At 38.0% G+C, this 20,301-nt stretch overlaps 1 protein-coding gene across 3 annotated transcripts; it reads left to right on the forward strand.

The window, feature by feature from the left end:
* The first annotated feature begins 552 nt into the window (after positions 1-552).
* Positions 553-19,663, forward strand: uckl1 (uridine-cytidine kinase 1 like 1). 3 transcript variants are annotated; one of them, XM_011477212.3, is made up of 15 exons: positions 553-676; positions 7,748-7,941; positions 9,392-9,498; positions 10,401-10,571; positions 10,816-10,887; positions 11,615-11,804; positions 12,012-12,073; positions 15,226-15,245; positions 15,819-15,917; positions 16,006-16,099; positions 17,073-17,135; positions 17,285-17,407; positions 17,767-17,874; positions 18,068-18,224; positions 18,305-19,663. In XM_011477212.3, the coding sequence occupies exons 1-15, from the start codon at positions 642-644 to the stop codon at positions 18,382-18,384; spliced, it is 1,575 nt and encodes a 524-aa protein (XP_011475514.1). In that variant the 5' UTR covers positions 553-641; the 3' UTR covers positions 18,385-19,663. The 3 variants fall into 3 exon arrangements, with proteins under 3 accessions (XP_011475514.1, XP_004070555.1, XP_011475513.1); XM_004070507.4 differs by lacking the exons at positions 553-676; positions 15,226-15,245 and adding exons at positions 4,513-4,865; positions 14,197-14,213; XM_011477211.3 differs by lacking the exon at positions 553-676 and adding an exon at positions 4,513-4,865.
* Positions 19,664-20,301: the final 638 nt, after the last annotated feature.

A 20,301-nucleotide genomic window follows, 5' to 3' on the forward strand; every position in this document is an offset into this window, starting at 1 on the left:
GGGTCAGACTTCAAAAAGATTCTACTGCTGAGATTGCAATTTTTTTTCATCTGAAACTCAATTTTGGTTGTTGTGGTAATTTATTTTATTATTATTTATTCTTGAGCAAGTAGGGGATTGCAGTTTTCCAACTAGCAAACCACAGTCTTTTTCCTCATTTCTTCAAAGTGTAATCTGGTTTATTGGCTGTTCATGACACGGTAGCATATTGTCTTGGTAACTACAGTAATTAGCTAGCAATTATGTCATCAAAATAATTTACATACGTACGAACAAAATTTACCTTAAATTTCACATTTTTTTCGCATAGTGTCAGCACTAAGATATTCAGCATTCAATATTCAAAAATATTTCTGCAAACTTGTTACTAAACATTAATAGCCAGTGTTCCGATCTGCACGTGGCTTGCTAAATGGACCCTGTATGAGTAATATTCAGTTTTTACTGTAAACTTTTTTTAAGCGGAGGGGGAGGGGACTCCTGAATTCTGGAACTTGAAGTCCAATAGTGGGCTATGGCCACACACAGCTCGAATTTTCATGATTAAATTACCTACATATCCCACAATGCTTTGGTGTTTGCGTCACATTGAATAGGAAACTGTCAACAATCCCGTTAGCGTGGAAGGAAGGCTAGCTAATATGGACATCGGAGAAAAAACTTCTGTTTTGAATAGGTAAGAAACTTACAGATTGACGTCTATTTAAAAACTCCAACATTTGTTTTTCCTATTCGCTGCACTTGTATTTATTATAATGTTTTTATAAGTGAAGCATCTTTAGGCGACCTGACACAGTCACACACGCTGTCGTACAGTAACAGTAAGTACAGTAGCTGCCTGTACTTATGTGCAAACGACTAAATGCTAATGTGTCGTTTTTTAAGCTTATGTCATTCAAACAAACTCACCACTATAGAAAACTCTTTGCAAGGAGAACCATTTCTCTCGGGAGGAGGTTATGTACACGAGCCGGCCTCCTAACAACATGTATTAAAGTGTAAAATAAATAAATAAAAAGTTAAATTAAATAGAGTGATGTCTTCAGGTTTTAATTCAGTCTGGACTATTAATCATGTTGTATAATAACAATACATATGATGATAATACAGTCTTTATTAATAGAGAGGCAGAAACTGTGCACGTGGCGCACAGACCATATTGGCATCCAAGCTACAGTTTGGTTCAACCCTGAACCACAAGAGGGTGTTACTGTCTTGATCCATGGGGTTGGGTGTTCTCAGGCTGTGAACAGCCAGACATTGGTATTATATAACAGTTTTAAAAAAAAGTATAAGCAGGACATGCAGTACTTTGTAATAAAAGCCATATTTTTTATTCTTTTTTTAATGTATTATTGTCTTTATTGAAAGTGTAAGCATTACCAGCCAGGGTTTGACCTTTCATTAAAACCTTTCAAACACATTAAGTAGCTGCATGATTATTACATTAAAAATGACAACTTTATATTCCAGCTGTGTATTTCACATTTTGAGCTTGTCTTTTAAAATGTTTTTACCAAAGTGCTTTTTTTTTAAGGTTAATTGCTAGTTTAACATTCAGCAATGATTGTGTGCAAGTCCAGTGCTAAATATGTAAATAATATGGAACCCCTAAAGGGCCATTAAAGAAAAAAAAAATTGAATAAAAAAAAAAAAAAACAACAGGTGCGTACTGATCAGTAATGGGTGCGCACCCGTTACTAATCAGTGCGCATCAGTTAGTATCGGGCTCGCACCTGTTACCAGGTCATTTGCGCACAGAGAAATGTTCCCAAGTTACCTGGAAATGGCATTACGTGAGCTAATTGAGTTTTACTTTGCTTTTTGGTTTTTGTCTACAAAGAAATTGCAGCTTTGCTTTGCTTACCGTCACAATTATATCATCTCTGAACGTTAAACCAGTTTAAAGTTGTGGTTTGTTTCGGCCCAGGGGTTACACCAGTTTAGAACAGGTTCAGGAAGAATGAAGATCATCGAGTAAACTCTATTAATATCAGTGGATGCATGCAGTTAGTATCGGGTGCGCACCAGTTACTAACAGGTTACTTTACGTATTTATTTTCTTCAATGGCCCTTTAGGGGCTCCGTAGAATCAACCAGACTGTGTTAAGGGTTTCATATGTCCAACCCAGGGTAGGATTTTGAGTGAGGGTGTGGAGTGTTTATTTTACAGTAATCGGTGGGCTGTGACCCACATGTAAGGCTAGAAGGCTTTAAGTTGATGTACACAGATCCTGTGCTTTGTTATGTAGGTTAAGACATGCGTGAGTGTGAAACTGTTTTTCTATAGCCTAGGGGTATAATGATTAATCAATTTATACTCCAATGATCCAACCAGATCCATCTGAGACAAGTTGTTCATTGAGTCAATCTATCCCATTTAAATAAAAAAATCCTTTCAAAATAAATAAATACATTTGATCAATATTAGAAAATATTTGGATTGAGGCACAGTCGTTTTTTTACTATAATGTAAAAAAGAACCACATGCATCACAGCCGACAACACACACGTGATGGCAGCAAAAATTGATCAAGCCATGTTTGTGTGGAAACAAAACACTTTGAATTTTACATATTACTGTGTGGTTAAATATTCCAATAGTCTTCCATTTGTATTATTATTTTGATGTGTAAAAACAACAGTGGGCTAAACTTTATGAAACTAAAATGTAAATGGATTTAACATTCTTGTTTACTTGTTTGTTTGTGCACATTTAATTTACACTTGATTGTCTTGCAAGAAATACAAGGAATTTGGATAACTTCACCTGCACTCTGCAGAACTCAGGAGTTTATCCGAGTCAAACAAGTAGAGAGTTTGGCTAAATATGTCCTGGATCGAATCGGATTGTTCAAAATGAACCAATATCGATTATGAATCATACCAGCAACCACCAATTATTATATGAATCAAATTGTTGTTAAAATGAATCATTACATGCCAAGCAGGACACACATCTTTTAAATTAAGTTTGCTGTCAGTTGAGAGGCTTTTCTTTTTTTGGGATTAAACACTTTGAAGATGACTAAATTTACATGCCAGGGCATCTTCCACACCCAATTAGACCTATGAAGGCAAGTACTGTGTGCACTGCAAAAACGGAATCTTAGCAAAATAAAAAAATAAAATAAAAAAAACTTGTTTCAAGAAAAAATGTCTTAGTTTTGGTCTTAAAAGAAATTCAATCATATTAAGAACGTTTTTGAATAAGAAAATAATCTTAGTTTATGAAAAAAAAAATTTATACTGTCAAATTTTTCACGACTTCTGTAGAGAAAAAGCAAAGAGGATTAGGTTTCTTTTAGGGTTTATGGAAGCAGAATACACATACTGTAGATTTATCTTCTGTGTTTATATATTCAAGCTGCATTTAATATATGACCAGTTACCTTTAGAATATACAGTCTTGAGTGCAGCTTTCACTCCACTGTGCCTCTGTGCTCATAGAGGTGTTTGAATGTTTGGCATAGCAACAAGCTCAGGCTTCTTGTTTCAGCATGGCTTTCTTGTGCTGCAGCTGTCCTCTGACTGCACCCAAAAGCTACTGTGGCAGCCTCAAAGCTGTAATCATGATCCCAGAAGCACCTTTTTCTCTTTATTTTGTGGTTTTTGGAGAAAAAAACAAATCAGTTATGCAAAGTTCAGGCCTGAGACATTTGATAACCCTTTGAAAAATGATTTAAAGTACGGTAAATGCAGTTGTTTTTACACAGTTATGTCTTTTTATCTGTAAGAATAATCCATTTATTGATTGTTTGCTCAGACTTGCCCTGGTAGAAGTGTGTGTTTTTGGATGTGTCTTTGTGTTTGGCACAATTGTAGCTCCTTTTCTTATTTAATCACATATTGTTGTGACCAGTTTATGGCAAAGGTGTGACTAGAAGTGGAGGTTTTGGGTTAGACATTAACTGGAGATGAGTAAAACATGGACCTGATTCTGGCGGGACTAGAAGTTAGTCCAGTACCCCTAGTGAAAAGAGTTGTGCAAGCTGGTGTGTTTCTTGTGTTGCTGACGTATCCAGACTTGGCTTTTGGCACATAGACATTTCATTTCCCCCTGCAGGGCACGAGCACATCACGTCCTCCCGCCCTTCCCCTGTGTTGCCCCGCTCCTCCCCTCTCATTTTCCCCCCTCTTGTCACCTCCCTAACCTGAGGCGTCCCCCTTGTGACTCCAGTCATCTGCTTCTGTTTGTTTGTTTGTTTGTTTCTGTCATTTCTACTCATTAGTTTGTTTTGGCTGTGGAGGGAGGGGTGATCCCCTCATTGTTTTGGTCCTTCCTTCGCTTTCAGCCACATGCAGCCACTCTGACTAATAAAGACAGGCAACTCCAGCTCAACGTGTTTGCATGCGTGCATGCGTCAGTAGTAGAGAGGTTTGGCTCAAACCCGACGCTATTAATACCAGCTAATGAACATAATCTAGAGGCTAGGTTATCCTCTTACGTTTGTTGGCAGGCGGCTGAGGGGAGGAGCCCAGAAATGGTGAAAGAGGAGGGAAAAGCTGGGCTGCAGTTTCATGTGAAGCAGTTCTCTTGAACAAGCTGCCTTCACTTTCCTTTCTTGTGAGAAGAGGGGAAACAGAAATCTAAACAGATGGTTTAACTTTCGTTTCTCTCCCCAAGTAGACATCCCTCCTCCACCCCTCTATGATCTGTGTTGCACTAGAGGGCAGTGCTGTTTATTGGGGTCTCTGAAGTAAAACTACAGCGTATACCTGCAGACAGTACTGCAAAATTAAAACACTACGTGTGGAGTACACATATTGGAAACCTCCTGTTTATTTTCTATAGCTATGAACTCTCTACCACCTTACTCAGGAGCTAGAATATCTGGCTGTTGGACTCTAAGATCTGATGGCAGGTAAGTGACTTTTAAATTTTTTTTTATAATCCCGATTAATATACATTTTGCTTTGTGAGGGTAAAATGTCCCTAAAAGTATTGAAATATAAAGTAATTGCACTGTTTTTTTAAATGAATTTGACAAATAATTGACAGCCTTGGTGTGTGTGACCAACAAAAAACAGTTTGTATTTTGCATTGTTTAATAATTTTACAGTTTTTTTTTGGTCAATTTCTTCATCGTGTAAGGTTATGCGAAGATCAACATTAATAACCTCGACTTTAAAGACCCTATAGATTGGTTATTTATCAGTAAAGTCCCTCTCTGCAGCTGCTGAACATCTGTTCTGTGAGAATCCTTCGTGATAGATGTGCTCAGTCACAAAGGTGAATCCTTGCTCTGTCATTGGCCTGAAGGAGCGCCACAGGGTGAGTGTAAGCGGTGAGGCAGAGCATGATTCAGCACAGAAAACTAGGCTAATCTTTTATGGCACCAAGGTTTGGTTTTAACTGATAACCCCGACTGGAACAGGTCGTATCTCAGACATGCTCCCTTTGTTGTCTCCCTGACGTTTTCAAAGCCCAGGTGACCTGAGGAGATAAGAGAAATCTTTCTTCTCCCTTGTTTGCTTCACCTCTTATCTTTTGATACTCCACATTGGGATGCGTATGGCTTAATCAAATATATTAGCAGTGATTTGACTGGGTAGCAAAGGAGTCTCAGAGCTGTATCTTACACAATCTGTTGCTGTTATGGTATCTGACATTTTCCAATATTCTTTGGACAAAGTGTGGATGTGTCAGATCTTACTGTAAGGGTTTGGTGCAACTGGGACATGATTTACCGTTTTTTCCTCATCGTTATATCTGGACTGGTTGCTTTGTGCTGTTCTTATACATCTGCTTTGATGATTGAGCGGCATTTTTTGTGCGTCATTCATTCTGCAAAAATTGTTTTGTTTGAGGCAATTTGAACAAGTTGACAAAATCAGCAAATAGCTTTACAAAGATCCCTCCATTTTGTGCTTTATTATTAGTTTTTGTCTTCTTTAGTCACTGCCTTTTAAGGGTTATTCCCCCCCACTGCTGCTAAGCAAATATTACTCCTTAGTTTTTCATGGTCAAAGTAAAAATTCTCTGGATCAAAGCCTGATTTTTGTTGCATACTTAGTCTTGCACTTGCATATCATTTTCGATGCATTTTTCTCAAAATGCAACCAGTGTGTTGCCGTTCTTGCTGAAGACATGGCTTTACTGTCAAGTTCAGTTTGTGTAAGTCATGCAAATTCCCTCCCATGCTTTGTATCTTGCCTTATTTGAATAGACTTGCTGGCATTTGTTTGTGAAGACCATTCATCCTCTTTACAGCATGGGCTGATTGCAACAGTGTTTAAAATGAATCAGCATTTATTTACAGAAGTAGAAGCAAACCGACTGCAGTCTTTTTCTACAAAACTATCTATCTATCTTATCTATCTTATCTTATCCATCCATCCATCCATCCATCCATCCATCCATCCATCCATCCATCCATCCATCCATCCATCCATCCATCCATCCATCCATCCATAATCCTATTCATGTAATCACAGTAACAATGCTTTGAAAGCAGAACATTCCAATGTTAGAAATCCGTGGAGATTAGTTGATGTCTGCTGTTGTCCTCATGTGAGGTTTTATCTTTTTTATTGTCAAGCTGTGACATTTCTATAGTACAGAAAAGCAGCAGTGTTCTGTACTTTTGTACCTGTAATGAGGTTTACTGCACAAGATTGCACAAAGTTCACTGGATGAAGATTAAAAATATATGAACATTAACTCACAACAACTGGGGCAATACATCAACTCTTGTCTGATCTGGTTTACTGTCCCTGAAGTGTTGAAAAGTCAGTGTTTTAGACAGAAGAAAAAGTTCTGCAAGTCAGCATCTTTTTAACCTTTGTGCTATCTTAGATGACCCCACCCTTACATTGACGTGTTCTCCCTACCATGACAAAGGTGGATAAAGGTGGAAAGATTTCATGTAATCCATGGACACCAGTGAAGATCACAAATCCTTGAAGAAAAAAGGTTCAGCGCACTGTCTAGTGCAGGGGTGTCAAACTCATTTTCACCGAGGGCCACATCAACATAGTGTCTGTCGTCAAAGGGCCGGATATAACTTATACATGTAACTAAATGTAATGAAAATAAATGTAACTACTCCTTAATGTTAAATTACTCTTCCACTTTCGGCTTCTCCCATCAGGGGTCGCCACAGTGAACAAGTCGCATGGTAAATTTGGCAATGTTTTACGCCGGATGCCCTTCCTGACGCAACCTTCTCAAACCGGGCTTGGAACCGGCAGAGGTAGAGAAGGGAACAGGGAGCAGCCCGGAGTCGAACCCCGGTTTCACGGACGGAAGGCGCCGCAAACCAGCACGAGCTAAACTGGCTTAATGTTAAATTACTCATTTATCTATTTATTATATTTTTTTAAACTGTTGCAATGAGATGGTAATGATGTTTTTGGTTGTTTTGCTATTTGTTTATATACCGCAAATTATATCGTTATCGCAAAATTGATCACTAATATCGCACATCGCAAGTTTTGCTCATATCGTGCAGCCCTAATAAACACCAATTTTTGTTATTACTTAAAAGCTTTTATGCTCTCGCGGGCCACATGAAAAGACATGGAGGGCCGCATTTGGCCCCCGGGCCTTGAGTTTGACACATGTGGTCTAGTGGGTCTATGTTAAAGTGCCTAGGATAGCACAAGGGTTAAGACATGTATTATTGTCATCAAGCTTGTTCTCATAAAACCTAATGTCTAATGTGGATGTCCCGATTTGGTTCCTATTTTTTGTGCTTTCAATAAAAACTAAATTGTTCTCCGTTTTATGTCTGTGTATTTGCAGTGGGAGCCAAGAAGGATCTCTAGACAGGTTACTTCCTTCTGTAAGCACAGGCCTTTCCCCCAGGAAAAGGACCACCAGCCAGTGCAAGTCTGAGCCGCCTCTGCTGCGCACATCGAAGCGGACCATCTACACGGCGGGTCGGCCGCCGTGGTACAATGAGCATGGAACCCAGTCCAAAGAAGCGTTTGTCATTGGTAGGAAACTCCCACTTGTCATGTTTTTACCGTCGCTGTACATGTCTGTATTTGTTTGGAATAAATCAAAAGCTGTTGGAACTTTTTTATGACAGTTCAGAATAGTTCTTGAATTCTAACCAGACACTTTAACACCCACACACACTGTGATCTTTAAAAGATTTGATTTATGTATGGTTATCAACTATTTACTGTATATAGAGAAAACTATAAGGGCTGTAGAACTTCAATTATTTGTGGCGTTCAAGATCACTAAATTGGAATCCCTATACATTTAATGGAGTTTAGTATAAATAAACTCCAGACAAAGTAATTATCACTCTAAAATACAGAATAATGTTGAACTTTAAGTAGATTAACTAAACAAATGGCATGTGCCTCTGTCACAGAAAGTAAATAAACTTTGTAAGTAAAGTGTCAGTCAAGCTTCTCATTTTCTAAGTAAAGCTATGGAGTGTTTTTGTAGATAAAAAGAAGAGACTGAAGTTCTGCTACTGAAATAAGATCAGAAAAAAAACGTGTTTTAAATGTATATTAATAAAAAGAGTAAAATAGAATGGGGGAAACATATGCTATGAATATGAATTTAGGAATATTACTAAAATCTTATCTTTTCTCTGGAAAGATGAAAAAAGTCAGTTTGCAAAGCTTGTATGTTGGAAAAACTGCTGTCAGTTTAGATGTGTTTACTAGTAGTTACAGTCATTTTTATTGCTGTCTTCATTTATTATCTTCTTGTCTTCAATCTATTGTGGAACTGTAGTCAACAAAACATTGAGGATAGAAAAACTGTGGAGAACATTTTCAGAATTAGTTGTACAATTTTGCAAAACAAGGATGTTTATCTTTTGTTTACTGCCAAAGTTAACTAGGAAGTTGACAGAATAACGTATGAGTTTAACATTGTTAAAAATGACAAATATCATTTCTGACGTTCAAAATCGTCAATTCTGATCTTCTGTTCTAAAAAAATGAAGGTGTTTAAATACATTATTTTAATTTTCATTCATCCTGTAAAAAGCCAAACATGTATCAATCATTCAAACATATTTAGATGACAAAGTCACGGTTCGATCTGGGAATCGAATCAAATTGCCGCCTAAGTAACACATTTCCAACCCTAAAGACTGTGGTTAGAACAGTGGATGATACGTCTGGGTTTAACATATGTCAGTGTCATACAAAGACTTCGACATTGAAATGTTTAAGTCCTTTGTATACTTTACAAAGACGAGGTTCTTGTCTGGAAATATCTGTTTAAAAAAAAAAAAAGAACCACTTAGTGAAGTTACTGCAGGGAAATAAGCTGTTGGAAACGCTCTTAGTAGTGATGCCTCCCGCTAGCCTCAGGGAGCCTCAGGGTCCATGTTCTTGTATATGGCAAAGTCATGCTCTGTAGTATATGAAAGCATTACTTGACGTCTGTGTCCATTTGGCGTGCGGCACACAGGTCTGTGCGGCGGCAGCGCCTCAGGAAAAACCACTGTGGCCAGGAAAATCATTGAAGCTCTCGACGTTCCATGGGTTGTTTTACTCTCCATGGATTCGTTTTACAAGGTATGTCTGATCATGCAGTGTGTGTGTGTGTGTGTGTGTGTATGTGTGTATGTGTGGTATTAATGATGGTGCAGGGGAGGTAGTGTTCTGTCAGACACTTCTGTCCGACAAATCTGACCAGTTCTTTGTTTTTAAATGTTTATAAAGAGGTCAAGCAGGGATAGATCTGTTTCTGCCAATCCCCTATGACATGAAGAACTGGAGACAGAGCTAAAAGGGAAGCACATTTGCAAATATAATCAAGACCGATCAACAGTAATTCCACTTCCCCTAATCATCATTTTTTAGCTCTTGTTGTGTCATCCTGTCATGGTCTGACAGCCAAAGAGGAGTCCGACTGTGCAGAGTTTGACAGATTTAACGTCTTTGGTAGCCCTGTTCCACACCATGTGAAGTGTGCATGTCTTATCATAACTTTTCTGGATTTTCTTTCCTCATATTCATCTTAAATCATCTCCTTCCTTCTGTTGGTGCTTACAGACCCATGAGGGCTTTTAGGATCACTGCATCATACTTTGCATGCACTCCACTCACTTGAGACGGCAGTGTTGCTGTTTATAAACAGCCAGAGATAGCAGGTCTGAGATTTTCATGCTTGACCAACCCAAGGACGCACACACACTCAGTCACGCACACAAACCCATACATGCACACACACACAGCACCATGTATAAGCATCAAATTTGCCCACGAGGTCCTAAATTATGTTCTTTAACTTCAACAGCAGTGATTGTATTAAAAAATAATATCAGGATGTAGTAATATATATGGTTATTATTATAATTACAGTTTTTTGTTAATTTAAAAATTAAAAATGAAAGTCAAATACAGATTTTTGGATTGTTTATTTGCCTTTCTTGTGTTTTTTTTGTTGTTTTTTTACTGGAAACTGTCATCTTCAGGTCTTGTCTCCAGAAGAACAGATTCTGGCTGCTACCAACGACTACAACTTTGACCACCCTGATGCCTTTGATTTTGATCTACTCACTCACACTCTGCGCAAACTAAAACAGGGCAGGAGTGTGAAGATCCCGGTGTATGATTTCACAACACATGGCAGACAGAAGGAGTGGGTAAGAATGCATTCACAAGGTAAAGAGTTGGAGCTCAGGCATGCGGCTTGTCTGGGGTAGTTTGCAGTTTAAAAAAAATGTTCATAAACCTTTGCAGTGATTTCTGTCAGCAGTTTATTTTGCTTCATTAAATGTTGTCCTTCAATTATAAGTATCCTTGGTTAGGCTGTATATTTGTATGTGCAGACTTTGTTAGTATAACATTTGCTTATATTTTTACCTATGGTACTTTTTTCCATTGCAGAAAACGGTGTATGGGGCCAGTGTTATCATCTTTGAGGGGATCATGTCCTTTGCAGATAAAGAACTTTTAAAGGTAGCATAAATCTACGGCTGAACAGCGCTCTGGCCTTTTCAGAAAAAGCTTCTTGTAGTAATTATTAAAAATTGGTACTAAATCCTAGGAATTTGCTCATGTTTCTTTAGTTGTTTTTGTTTGAAGAGTGAGCAATTTGCAAATCTGTTCTTTTATTTTAAACTCTTATTTTTAATTGTTACTTATTTTTTGGTTTAATCCATACAGTAAAAATATTTGAATCTTTCCTTAAAATAAAATGAAATACGGAGTCATTCTAAACTTTGTTATGACACAGTTACACTGAAGAAATGCAAACCAGTTTCCCTCATTTGAGACATTCTCTATACATGTCTGGTAAACAAAATACTTTTTCTTTTCAGTTTGTTAAATTAAGTTGAAAAAGAAATTAGTCTTTGTCATTGTGGAAAATGAAAAAATATTTTCATTAAAATGATCAAAAAAGAGGCAAGAATTAAAATCACACATTTTTTGAAGTTCACTCTAGCTTTAATAGTTATTATTTAATGTGCAATTAAGTCCTTTTTTTGCATCAATGTGACACTTTTATTTCTTCCTGGTATCTAAAAATAAATAAAATGATTGCATTAATGCATTTATATGTCAGCATCCCATATAAATCTGTTAAGAAAAGATTGTCGAAATCCTAGCGCGTCACTGATCTTCTCCTTTTTTCTATTAGCATATCTGGTGTTTGGGTTGAGTTCACCTGTTATTTCTGTTGCAGTTGCTGGACATGAAGATCTTTGTGGAAACAGACTCCGATATCCGTTTGGTTCGCCGGTTAAGGAGGGACATCACAGAAAGAGGCAGAGATACGGAGGGCGTCATCAAACAATACAACAAGTTTGTCAAGCCCGCCTTTGAGCAGTACATCGAGCCTACAATGCGCCTGGCCGACATTGTGGTGCCACGCGGTGCGTGTGCACACTCACACTTTATGGCATGACTGTGACTGACAATGTGCAACAGCGCTGTTACGTCTTTATAAATAAACAGGATTTAGCTTGAACATGTGCTTTCCAGAAATGCATTTTATTGCTGCTGAACTTGTCTGTTTGCGTACATTTTAAATTGTGTGATTTTAGAGGAACCTTTCTGCTTTTCTGATCCTCATCCTGTAGGTGGTGGCAATATGGTAGCCATTGATCTGATTGTACAGCATGTTCACAGTCAGCTAGAGAAGGTAAGAGACATCCCACTCACTCTTTTATGTAAAAATGAAATAAAATTAGAAACATAACTTTGATCAGATGAAATATTAATAATACAAGGTTTTAGTAAACCCTTAAGACCTGGTTATTTTTATTTTTTTATTGATGTTTTGCACAATATGTCAAGATTTCTTGCTTTCATGTAAAGGAGTGTTTTTTTATCTGCAAACACCAGCACCCCCTCTAGTGGCTAAAAGAAAAACTTTTTTTTTTGCATTAAACTCAGTGGTTGTCTTTTACACCGTTACTGAGGTTTTTTTTATTTAGTTTTTAATTTTTTAATTTAGTTTATATTATTTAGTTTAGACCTGTTTTTACAGCATACTCTTCAGGAAAATTCCTATCATATAAAATGTGTTTTTTACTCTTCCTCCAAAAATGATCATTCTAAAAATAATTTAGAAATCATACAAAAATGAAGTTTTAACTACAATTAAGGAAGTAACCTATTTTTAACAGGGCTAAAATAACAATATTCTGAAATGTTCTGCCTTTGTTTTTCATTTAGCCACATTAGACTAATTTAACTTAGCTTTTTTAAATGTTTTTGTTAGTGAATTTGTAGAACCATATTATCAAGATCATAGACTGTACATAAATATAACCCAAAAAATTGAATTAAATACTGTACTATGAATTTAGGCCTGTAGACTTCCTGTATCTTTAAAACAGCAGCACGGTTCTGCTTCTCTCCATGTTTCTTCTTTTATTTAGAATCATTCTGTAATGCAGCTGTTTTCCAACATGCAGTTTAAAAAGTCAGACATGACTTCACCTCTATAATCCACGAGGACATTTTTAACCCTATTAAATAGTGAGCAATCATTAGTTTTTTCTGTCGTTTACCGCTCAGATCAGGGGTCTGCAACCTGAGGCTCTGGGGCCACATGCAGCTCTTTTAACCCTTCACTGTGGCTCTTGGCTTTGAAGAAAAATGCAAATAATTTGAATAAATAATAGGGTTGTCAGTTACATTTTGTCATTTATTTTTATATTTTTTAACTGTGAACTTACTTGAGTAAAAATTAACTTTTTTGTCTTTTTTTTTAAACTCTGCTAACATTGAACTATATCAAGAGGCGTTGAGAGCTTTAACATTCCTCCAAACTGCACACATGTCAGATAACAAAGCAAAAGGTTTCATCTGTTGTCAGAGTGATTTATTACTGAAATAAGTTTAAACTTATATTCTTATATTGTGTCTAGTTGTTGTTCAGAGCCAAAGCTCTTAAAGTATAATTGTTAGTAAATCTGCTGCAGCAGGAGATTCTTATTTGAAACAGGATGTTATTTTATTTTGAAAGGAACTTGTATGTGTTGCTTTTAAAGTAATATAATAAAAATATAACACTTTTATTTAATGATTGAAAATATGTATGTTACATTTTACAAGTGAATGGCTTAATGGCCACAAAAGTCTAAATAAAGTGTTTCTTCTAAACAGAGAACTGGGTCCTTGCAGCTGTCGCTGCGTTTGGGTTTTTAAGAAAATGGGCCAAATGGTTTTTTTTTAGCATTAAAGGTTGCAGACCTCTGCCTTAAACACTTCCTGAAATGAGTCATTGAACGCTTCAGTTCTGACAGGGCTGCTGAAGAATCAACCAGCAGTGGAGTAATTCCCACGCATTTCTACATACCGTGTCCGATGCTGTGTGTTTATTTACCTTTTTAAACTGGCTGTTATTGAGAAATGCTGATTAGAAGTGCATCTGTCCAATCTGTTTGGAGAAAAAAATAGTTGAATAATTTACATTTGTGTCTTAGTCCTGACTGACAGTGATGGTTAGACATTTTCAAATAACTTAGATAACATAGATGCAATGGAGGGAGTTGTACAGAGTAGCCCCTTTATTATACAGTCTGTGATCCCAACACTCTGTTATGGATTGAGTGTTGGTTTGTGAAAGTCGGTGTTGGATTTACTCTTGGACCTGCACTAACCTCCAGTCACCAAAGGCATATCTTTGACTTTAGAGAGCTCTTTGTGCTACAGTGTAGTTAGTTTTTCCACCATAACCCCAGTAACCTGCATGCCACTGATGGAGTGCTGTCTCACTTCCCCTCCCCATTCCCCCACCTCCACAATTCCTTACAGCGTGAGCTCAGCGTAAGGTAGAGTGGCCTTTTTACCATTTGTTCCTTTTTTTTTTATATTCCTGATCCCCCTCCTGGTCCCTCCATGTCTGCAGCTTCTTCCTGAAAGAGTTGAGCAAAATCAGCCCCAGACTGATGCGCTGGCTGCCGCCTCTTTTCACCAGACCTCACTGTCGAATCTTTAAACCATTAGTCATTTGACTTCATGAGGCTTCTGCTGTAAATAAAGTCATGGATTTGCATTCAAAAAGAAGCTGCAGTTGGAAAAGTTTAGCAGTGGTGCGTTGCAGCCAGCAGTCAGTTTGTGAAGGGGATGGTTTTCTTTCTCTTGATGATTTTTTAGAAATGACATCTCACTCTCTTCCTGCCTTCTGTGTCTAAAAATAAAGCCAGATTCAAGTCACTGACCCCTCCTTTTTAGAGGGAGAGACTGCTGAACTTCACAGAAAGGGTGAGGGAGGAAGCTCTCGCAGTAGCTATTGTTGACTATCACATATCTCAGCCACAGAGAAAGTTTCCAATACTCTACTACAAAGCGCTGAGTTTTTCCATTGAATGTCGGCCACAGTATCTGACACAGACAGAGAGAGGAAGTGAGTTTGGTGTCTGTCTTTAGACACAGGATGTGCTGAAATACCAGCCTTTACTGTTCTGCACGGTGAAAGACTGACAGCCACACGTTAGCTTTTCCCCCTCCCACGCATACACACCATGGATGCATGCGTGTACATAGCCAGATCCGATTCGAAGCTTCAGCTCTGTTTCGTACCTGAGCATCTGCGCAGGTCGTGCAAAGCATGTCGGGGGTCCCATCTGAATCCTGGTGCAAACAAAAATGAGAACCCACCAAATTTCGCCTCACTTAAAATGTCAGCTGTCATACTTTACACTGTGTTTGAATATCTTAGATCCCTTCATTCATCTGACGTTTTGTCTCTCCCCATTTTTCCTCTTTTATCTGTTGTCTGTTCTTTGTCTCTTCTGTTGTGCCTGTCATCTTTCATAAAAAAAACACATTTCCCCCCCATAGAGGAAACTTCGCTGGGATATGTGAGCAGATTTGCTACGATTTCTCGATTTTGGTTTGGCTGGTCTGTATCTCAGTGACGGTGCAAACAGGACTCCATCGCAGAGTTCCTCTCTGTTCTGCAAATGCTTTAAAAACAGAGAGACCCTACGAATGAAATAAAGTGTATTTGTATTTATTTTTGACATTAGAAATTGTCCTGTTTGGTAGTAACAATGCAGTTTTTCTGCTTTGGTGGTCTTGTTCTAATCTTTCACTGAGATGTTGGCCCTGTGTCCTTTCCCGTTTGACTCCTTCTGATCAGTTCCACTCTGTTCTTACTAACATTGGAGGATCTTTTTGAAATTTTCTGAATTGTTGTTTTTAATCTTTATTTCGGTTTTTAGTTTTGCTTGCGTGTGTATTTTGCTTTTTTTGTTTTGTTTTTTTTCTTTTGTTTTTTTCATTGAACATCAACATATGTGCTTGCCTCACTGCACACCTCCTTCATAATCCCTGAGTGCTTTTATATTGGTGTGTGGCACAATTCTGTCCATATTTGTGTCTTTTTTTTTTGCTGCCCCTTTCACTGCTGTGTGATGTTGCCGTGGTTACAGGGCAGCCCTGGCTTCTGCACACCAGGCCCAGCCCCTCCCCCAAACACTGAGCGTCCTTGAGAGCACACCCCAAGTTAGGGGTATGCACACAATTATCAGGTAAAAACTACCAAAGCTTTCTTTGTTCCAGAAGCGACTCGCTTCCATGAAAAGCAGCAGATTAAACTTTCTTCTTTGTCTGCTCTAGAAACAAGGAAACCAGCCGTGATGAGTTCATCTTCTACTCCAAGAGGCTGATGCGTCTGCTCATCGAGCGAGCGCTGTCCTTCCTGCCCTCACAGGTTCCAAACACTAAAATACTCAATGATTTTAGTTACGACCGAAATTATACATACGATGAAAACAGAAACCATGAATGTGTTCCCACTCCAATCCTCTTTTGATCTGTTGTAAAAGTGTTCCCAGTCATCTTTTAATTATGAGGATGCCCTTTTTCAGGCAAAATCAAAAAACCTTTGTCGTCAGGACATAGTTTCTGCAGAGCGGCAGGAGTTGATCAGAAATTCGCCTCTGAGTTGTGGTGCAGAGTGTGTCTGCCTTCGTTTCTCATCGTTCCTTTGTTTACACACTCCTACAGCCTGTCACAACCCCAACCTAATATTAATGCTAGAACAAAAATGGCGAGTAATATTGGAGTTATCCAGTCGTACTGTTCTTAGCCAGATTCCAACTCGGATGAGGAAAATGAAGACCTTCATGCTTTTTGTTGCCTGCAAGTGGATGTATCAGAATAGAGCGGAGCAGGGAGCTTGTGACCCGCTGATTGTAATTTCTGCATCACAACTACAAGCATTTTCTTTACTCACAATGATTTGAGCAAAGAAATGCACTGTGTGCAGAAATGCAGTTTTAATTTTTTTTATACATGTCCTCCATGATGAGAAAAAGGCTACAAGAACATGTTAAAAATCCCCAAACATGATTGTCATTGGAGTGGGTCTTAAGAGCAGATCCTCACACAACAAAATAGAGACATCTATCTAAACCTTTGGTTCAAACACACGTAGAGCATCTCTACACGGCGTAGAGATGCATGGAAAAAGATGTTTTGCTCGTATTCGTTTAGGACTTGTGCTGTCATGGCTCACGCCGTGAGCATGGAAACTTGTGTCACCACAGTGGAAAGTTTCTAACAAAAGCTGCAGTGATCACACAAATTAGCTTATAAAGCTCTAGCAGTACATTTTCCTCACTTGTGCAGGATGGTGGTGTTCTATCCTGCTCACACGTTAGTGATTTTTAATATCATCTCAGGTTCATAATGTTCAAACCCCCCAGGGAGAGGATTATGAAGGCAGGACCTTCCATGGGAAAAGGGTGAGTGAAGTCCATTCAGCTCTCCATAATATTCCCTCTTTCATTTAAAAAGGCTCATCACAGGAAATGACTTTTAATTTACAATCAAGAAAATAACCTTTGCTCATTTTTGTGGGTTTTTATTTTGTGTGTGTGTGTGGGTGCTTTAGATCACTGGTGTGTCCATCCTGCGAGCGGGGGAGACCATGGAGCCCGCTCTGAGAGCGGTCTGCAAAGACGTCCGCATTGGCAAGATCCTGATCCAGACCAATCAGGACACAGGAGAACCAGAGGTAGCAACATACAGAGGGGTCCAAAGTGATGTTTTAATCATCCCACACTCTTGACTTGTTCACCTTTTTGGACAGGATTAACTATGTTTGACTTTGAAGTTGTTTGGTTTAATTATAGAATGAATAAGAAAAAAAAATATTTGTCTCAAGTTTTTCAATTGTTATAAATGTTATATTGGGAAATTTTTAATATTTCACAATCCCTCCAGAGTTGTGCAGTTCTGTGTCTCTTGTGACTGATGTAAAAAAAAAAACAACATTGTTTATATGTATTCTTAGAGAGACATTTCTTAGGGAACAATTTCCTCATGTTACTGCCTAAAATGCAGCTAAAGGTCTTTTTTTTTTTTTTTTTGTAGCTTCATTATCTGCGTCTACCAAAAGACATGAGTGAGGATCACGTGATTCTGATGGACTGCACCGTGTCCACCGGAGCTGCTGCCATGATGGCTGTACGGGTGCTGCTGGTGGGTGCTCTCAACAAAATTCTAAATAAATACTGTTTTATGCAGTATAAAGTTTAGTGTATGTTTCTTATTCGTAATATTGAACCACATTTCTGTCTTTTTTTTTTTACATAACTGTATTTATTTTGGATTTAGTCAGATTCTGTCTTCCATATGTCCAGCATGTTGTCATCAGCGTGATTTTCTTTGTCAGGATCATGATGTTCAGGAGGACAAGATCCTGCTGGTGTCTCTGCTGATGGCTGAAATGGGGGTGCACTCAGTCGCCTACGCATTTCCTCAGGTCAAAATCATCACCACAGCTGTGGACAAGAAGGTGAACGATGTCTTTCACATCATACCTGGCATAGGTGAGTAACGCCGACGACACAGATGATTCAGTCGGATCATTTCACCCACTTATCACAAATTGTGCTTTTGTTCTCTGCAGGGAACTTTGGGGACCGCTACTTTGGAACAGATGCACCACCTGACTGGAGCGATGAGGACATGGATGAACCCAGTTACTGATTGTTATTTTTATTTTTATTCTTGTTGAATGTACACCCTTTTTGGACAATTTAAGGAGTTTTGATGGCCATGCTTGCTTTGTTTTTTTTAAGGAAAGTAAAGAAAAGTGCAAGAATAAGACATTGGTATTGTAAAATTGGAATTTTAAATGTTATTTAATGATTGCTGTTGAGAAATGTTTGTTTTAAATTATAAAAAGTTCTGCTTTTTTTATTTGTACAGTATATTGTTGCAGTTTAAAGTGTAAAAAATTGCAAAAAGATATTTTAATGCTTAAAATAAGACAATCTCTTTGGAAGTCTGCAGACACCTTAAACTTTTTGCCTAAAGTCATGCACTGTGGACGCAGCTGAATGTTCATTTGCACGAGGCGGGGGGGAAAGAAAAACATCTAGCTTTTCAAGTTTAAATCCACTTCTTTTTTTCTTTCTTTTTTTCAAGCATAAGTCTGTTTCCTCACCACTTTTTTATCAAAGTGGAGTTGGAACGTGAACTTATATTGCTCAACTTCCATTGCCATGAGCAGTTTCTGAAGGACCATTCACTCGGAAAATGTGTGGGTGTATCTTTTTCAGCTCTTGCATTTGCCTTCCTTCTTTTCTGCGGATACTGACCTTACCATCTGAATAGGATGTTGAAAGCCATTTTACATTATGCAACTTTTAAGTATGTGCTTTTAGCATATGGTTATGTTAAAAATCCTTTATTTTCCGTATCATGATGTGGAGGGAGCCGACCATTCAGCGGGGAGGTGGTTTCGGGGTTTTTGACATGAAGATATCACAGATGGTTTTATTCTCATATGCCTTTATACACCACAGCAATGTTTCTTTTTCAATAAAGAGTTTTTGAACTGTTGATTATGAATTTAAATATTGGGTCAAAAAAGTGCCTGACTTGTTTACTTGGAAGTAATTTGGTAATAAATGAGATTCATTGGTTTGATCACAGTGGGCCTGTCTAAAAAGAGGAGAGGAATGTTCAGTATTTTTTTTATAAAGCTTTAGTATTAATGAATTAAAACTATTTCATTGACAATAATAAAATAAATATTCAGTTATGTGTTTGAACCAAAACAAAGTGTTTTGCAGATCTGCCTTTTTTTCTTCTACCGGCGTGTTATTGATGAACAAAAGGCGCGCTGTGGACTTTCTTCACTCCGAATTGTTTTTAGTCAATACATGTTATGGAATTATTGTGTTTTTAGGTGTATTGTTGGACTTTGGAAATTACTGAAAGAAAATAAAAATAAACTCTGACATAAAGTGGCTTAAATGCATCCTGTTTCAGGTAGAAGTGTTTTTCCGTGTTAACACCTCTGGCTGTACAGTAAACTGCATTTCACTGCTTTCTGCTCGCTGTACTGAAATCAGTCTTTACATCTTGACTGTTTTCCTGTGTGCCGTTAACAGTCACACCCACATTTTCTATGTATTGACCAACACAGACCTTTCCATGTTGGCTTTATGCCCATTTGAAAGATTAAGGAGGTGGTCTTGATGCCAATCCATCACATTATTATTTATTAGTTACACCAAATGTGACTTTTATAGGACCCCCCCCCCAAAAAAAATAACCAAACAGCATGCATGCTTCAAAAGAACAGGAAGGATATTGTGGTTGTCCTGTTCTCATGGGAAATATCACTGACATCTTCCATCACTTTCCATAACAACAAACCTCACAACTGTCAGGACCTCAGTCACACAAGCGTGTGATTGACACACATCTCATGAGGCTGAAGAATCTCTGCAAACTGGGGGACAGAGATGAGCTGTTAATCTTGCTTTTTTTGTTTTAAACTTTGCACATTTTACTGTGAAATTCAATGTTTGTTTTACTTTGGGGTTTTTTTGGTTTTCCAAACGAAAAGACTTCCTGTTCCTTTATTTAATTTGTTGCACAGACCGTTAACTG

This window comes from Oryzias latipes, chromosome 7 (genome assembly GCF_002234675.1).
Source record: "Oryzias latipes chromosome 7, ASM223467v1".
NCBI lineage: Eukaryota > Metazoa > Chordata > Actinopteri > Beloniformes > Adrianichthyidae > Oryzias > Oryzias latipes.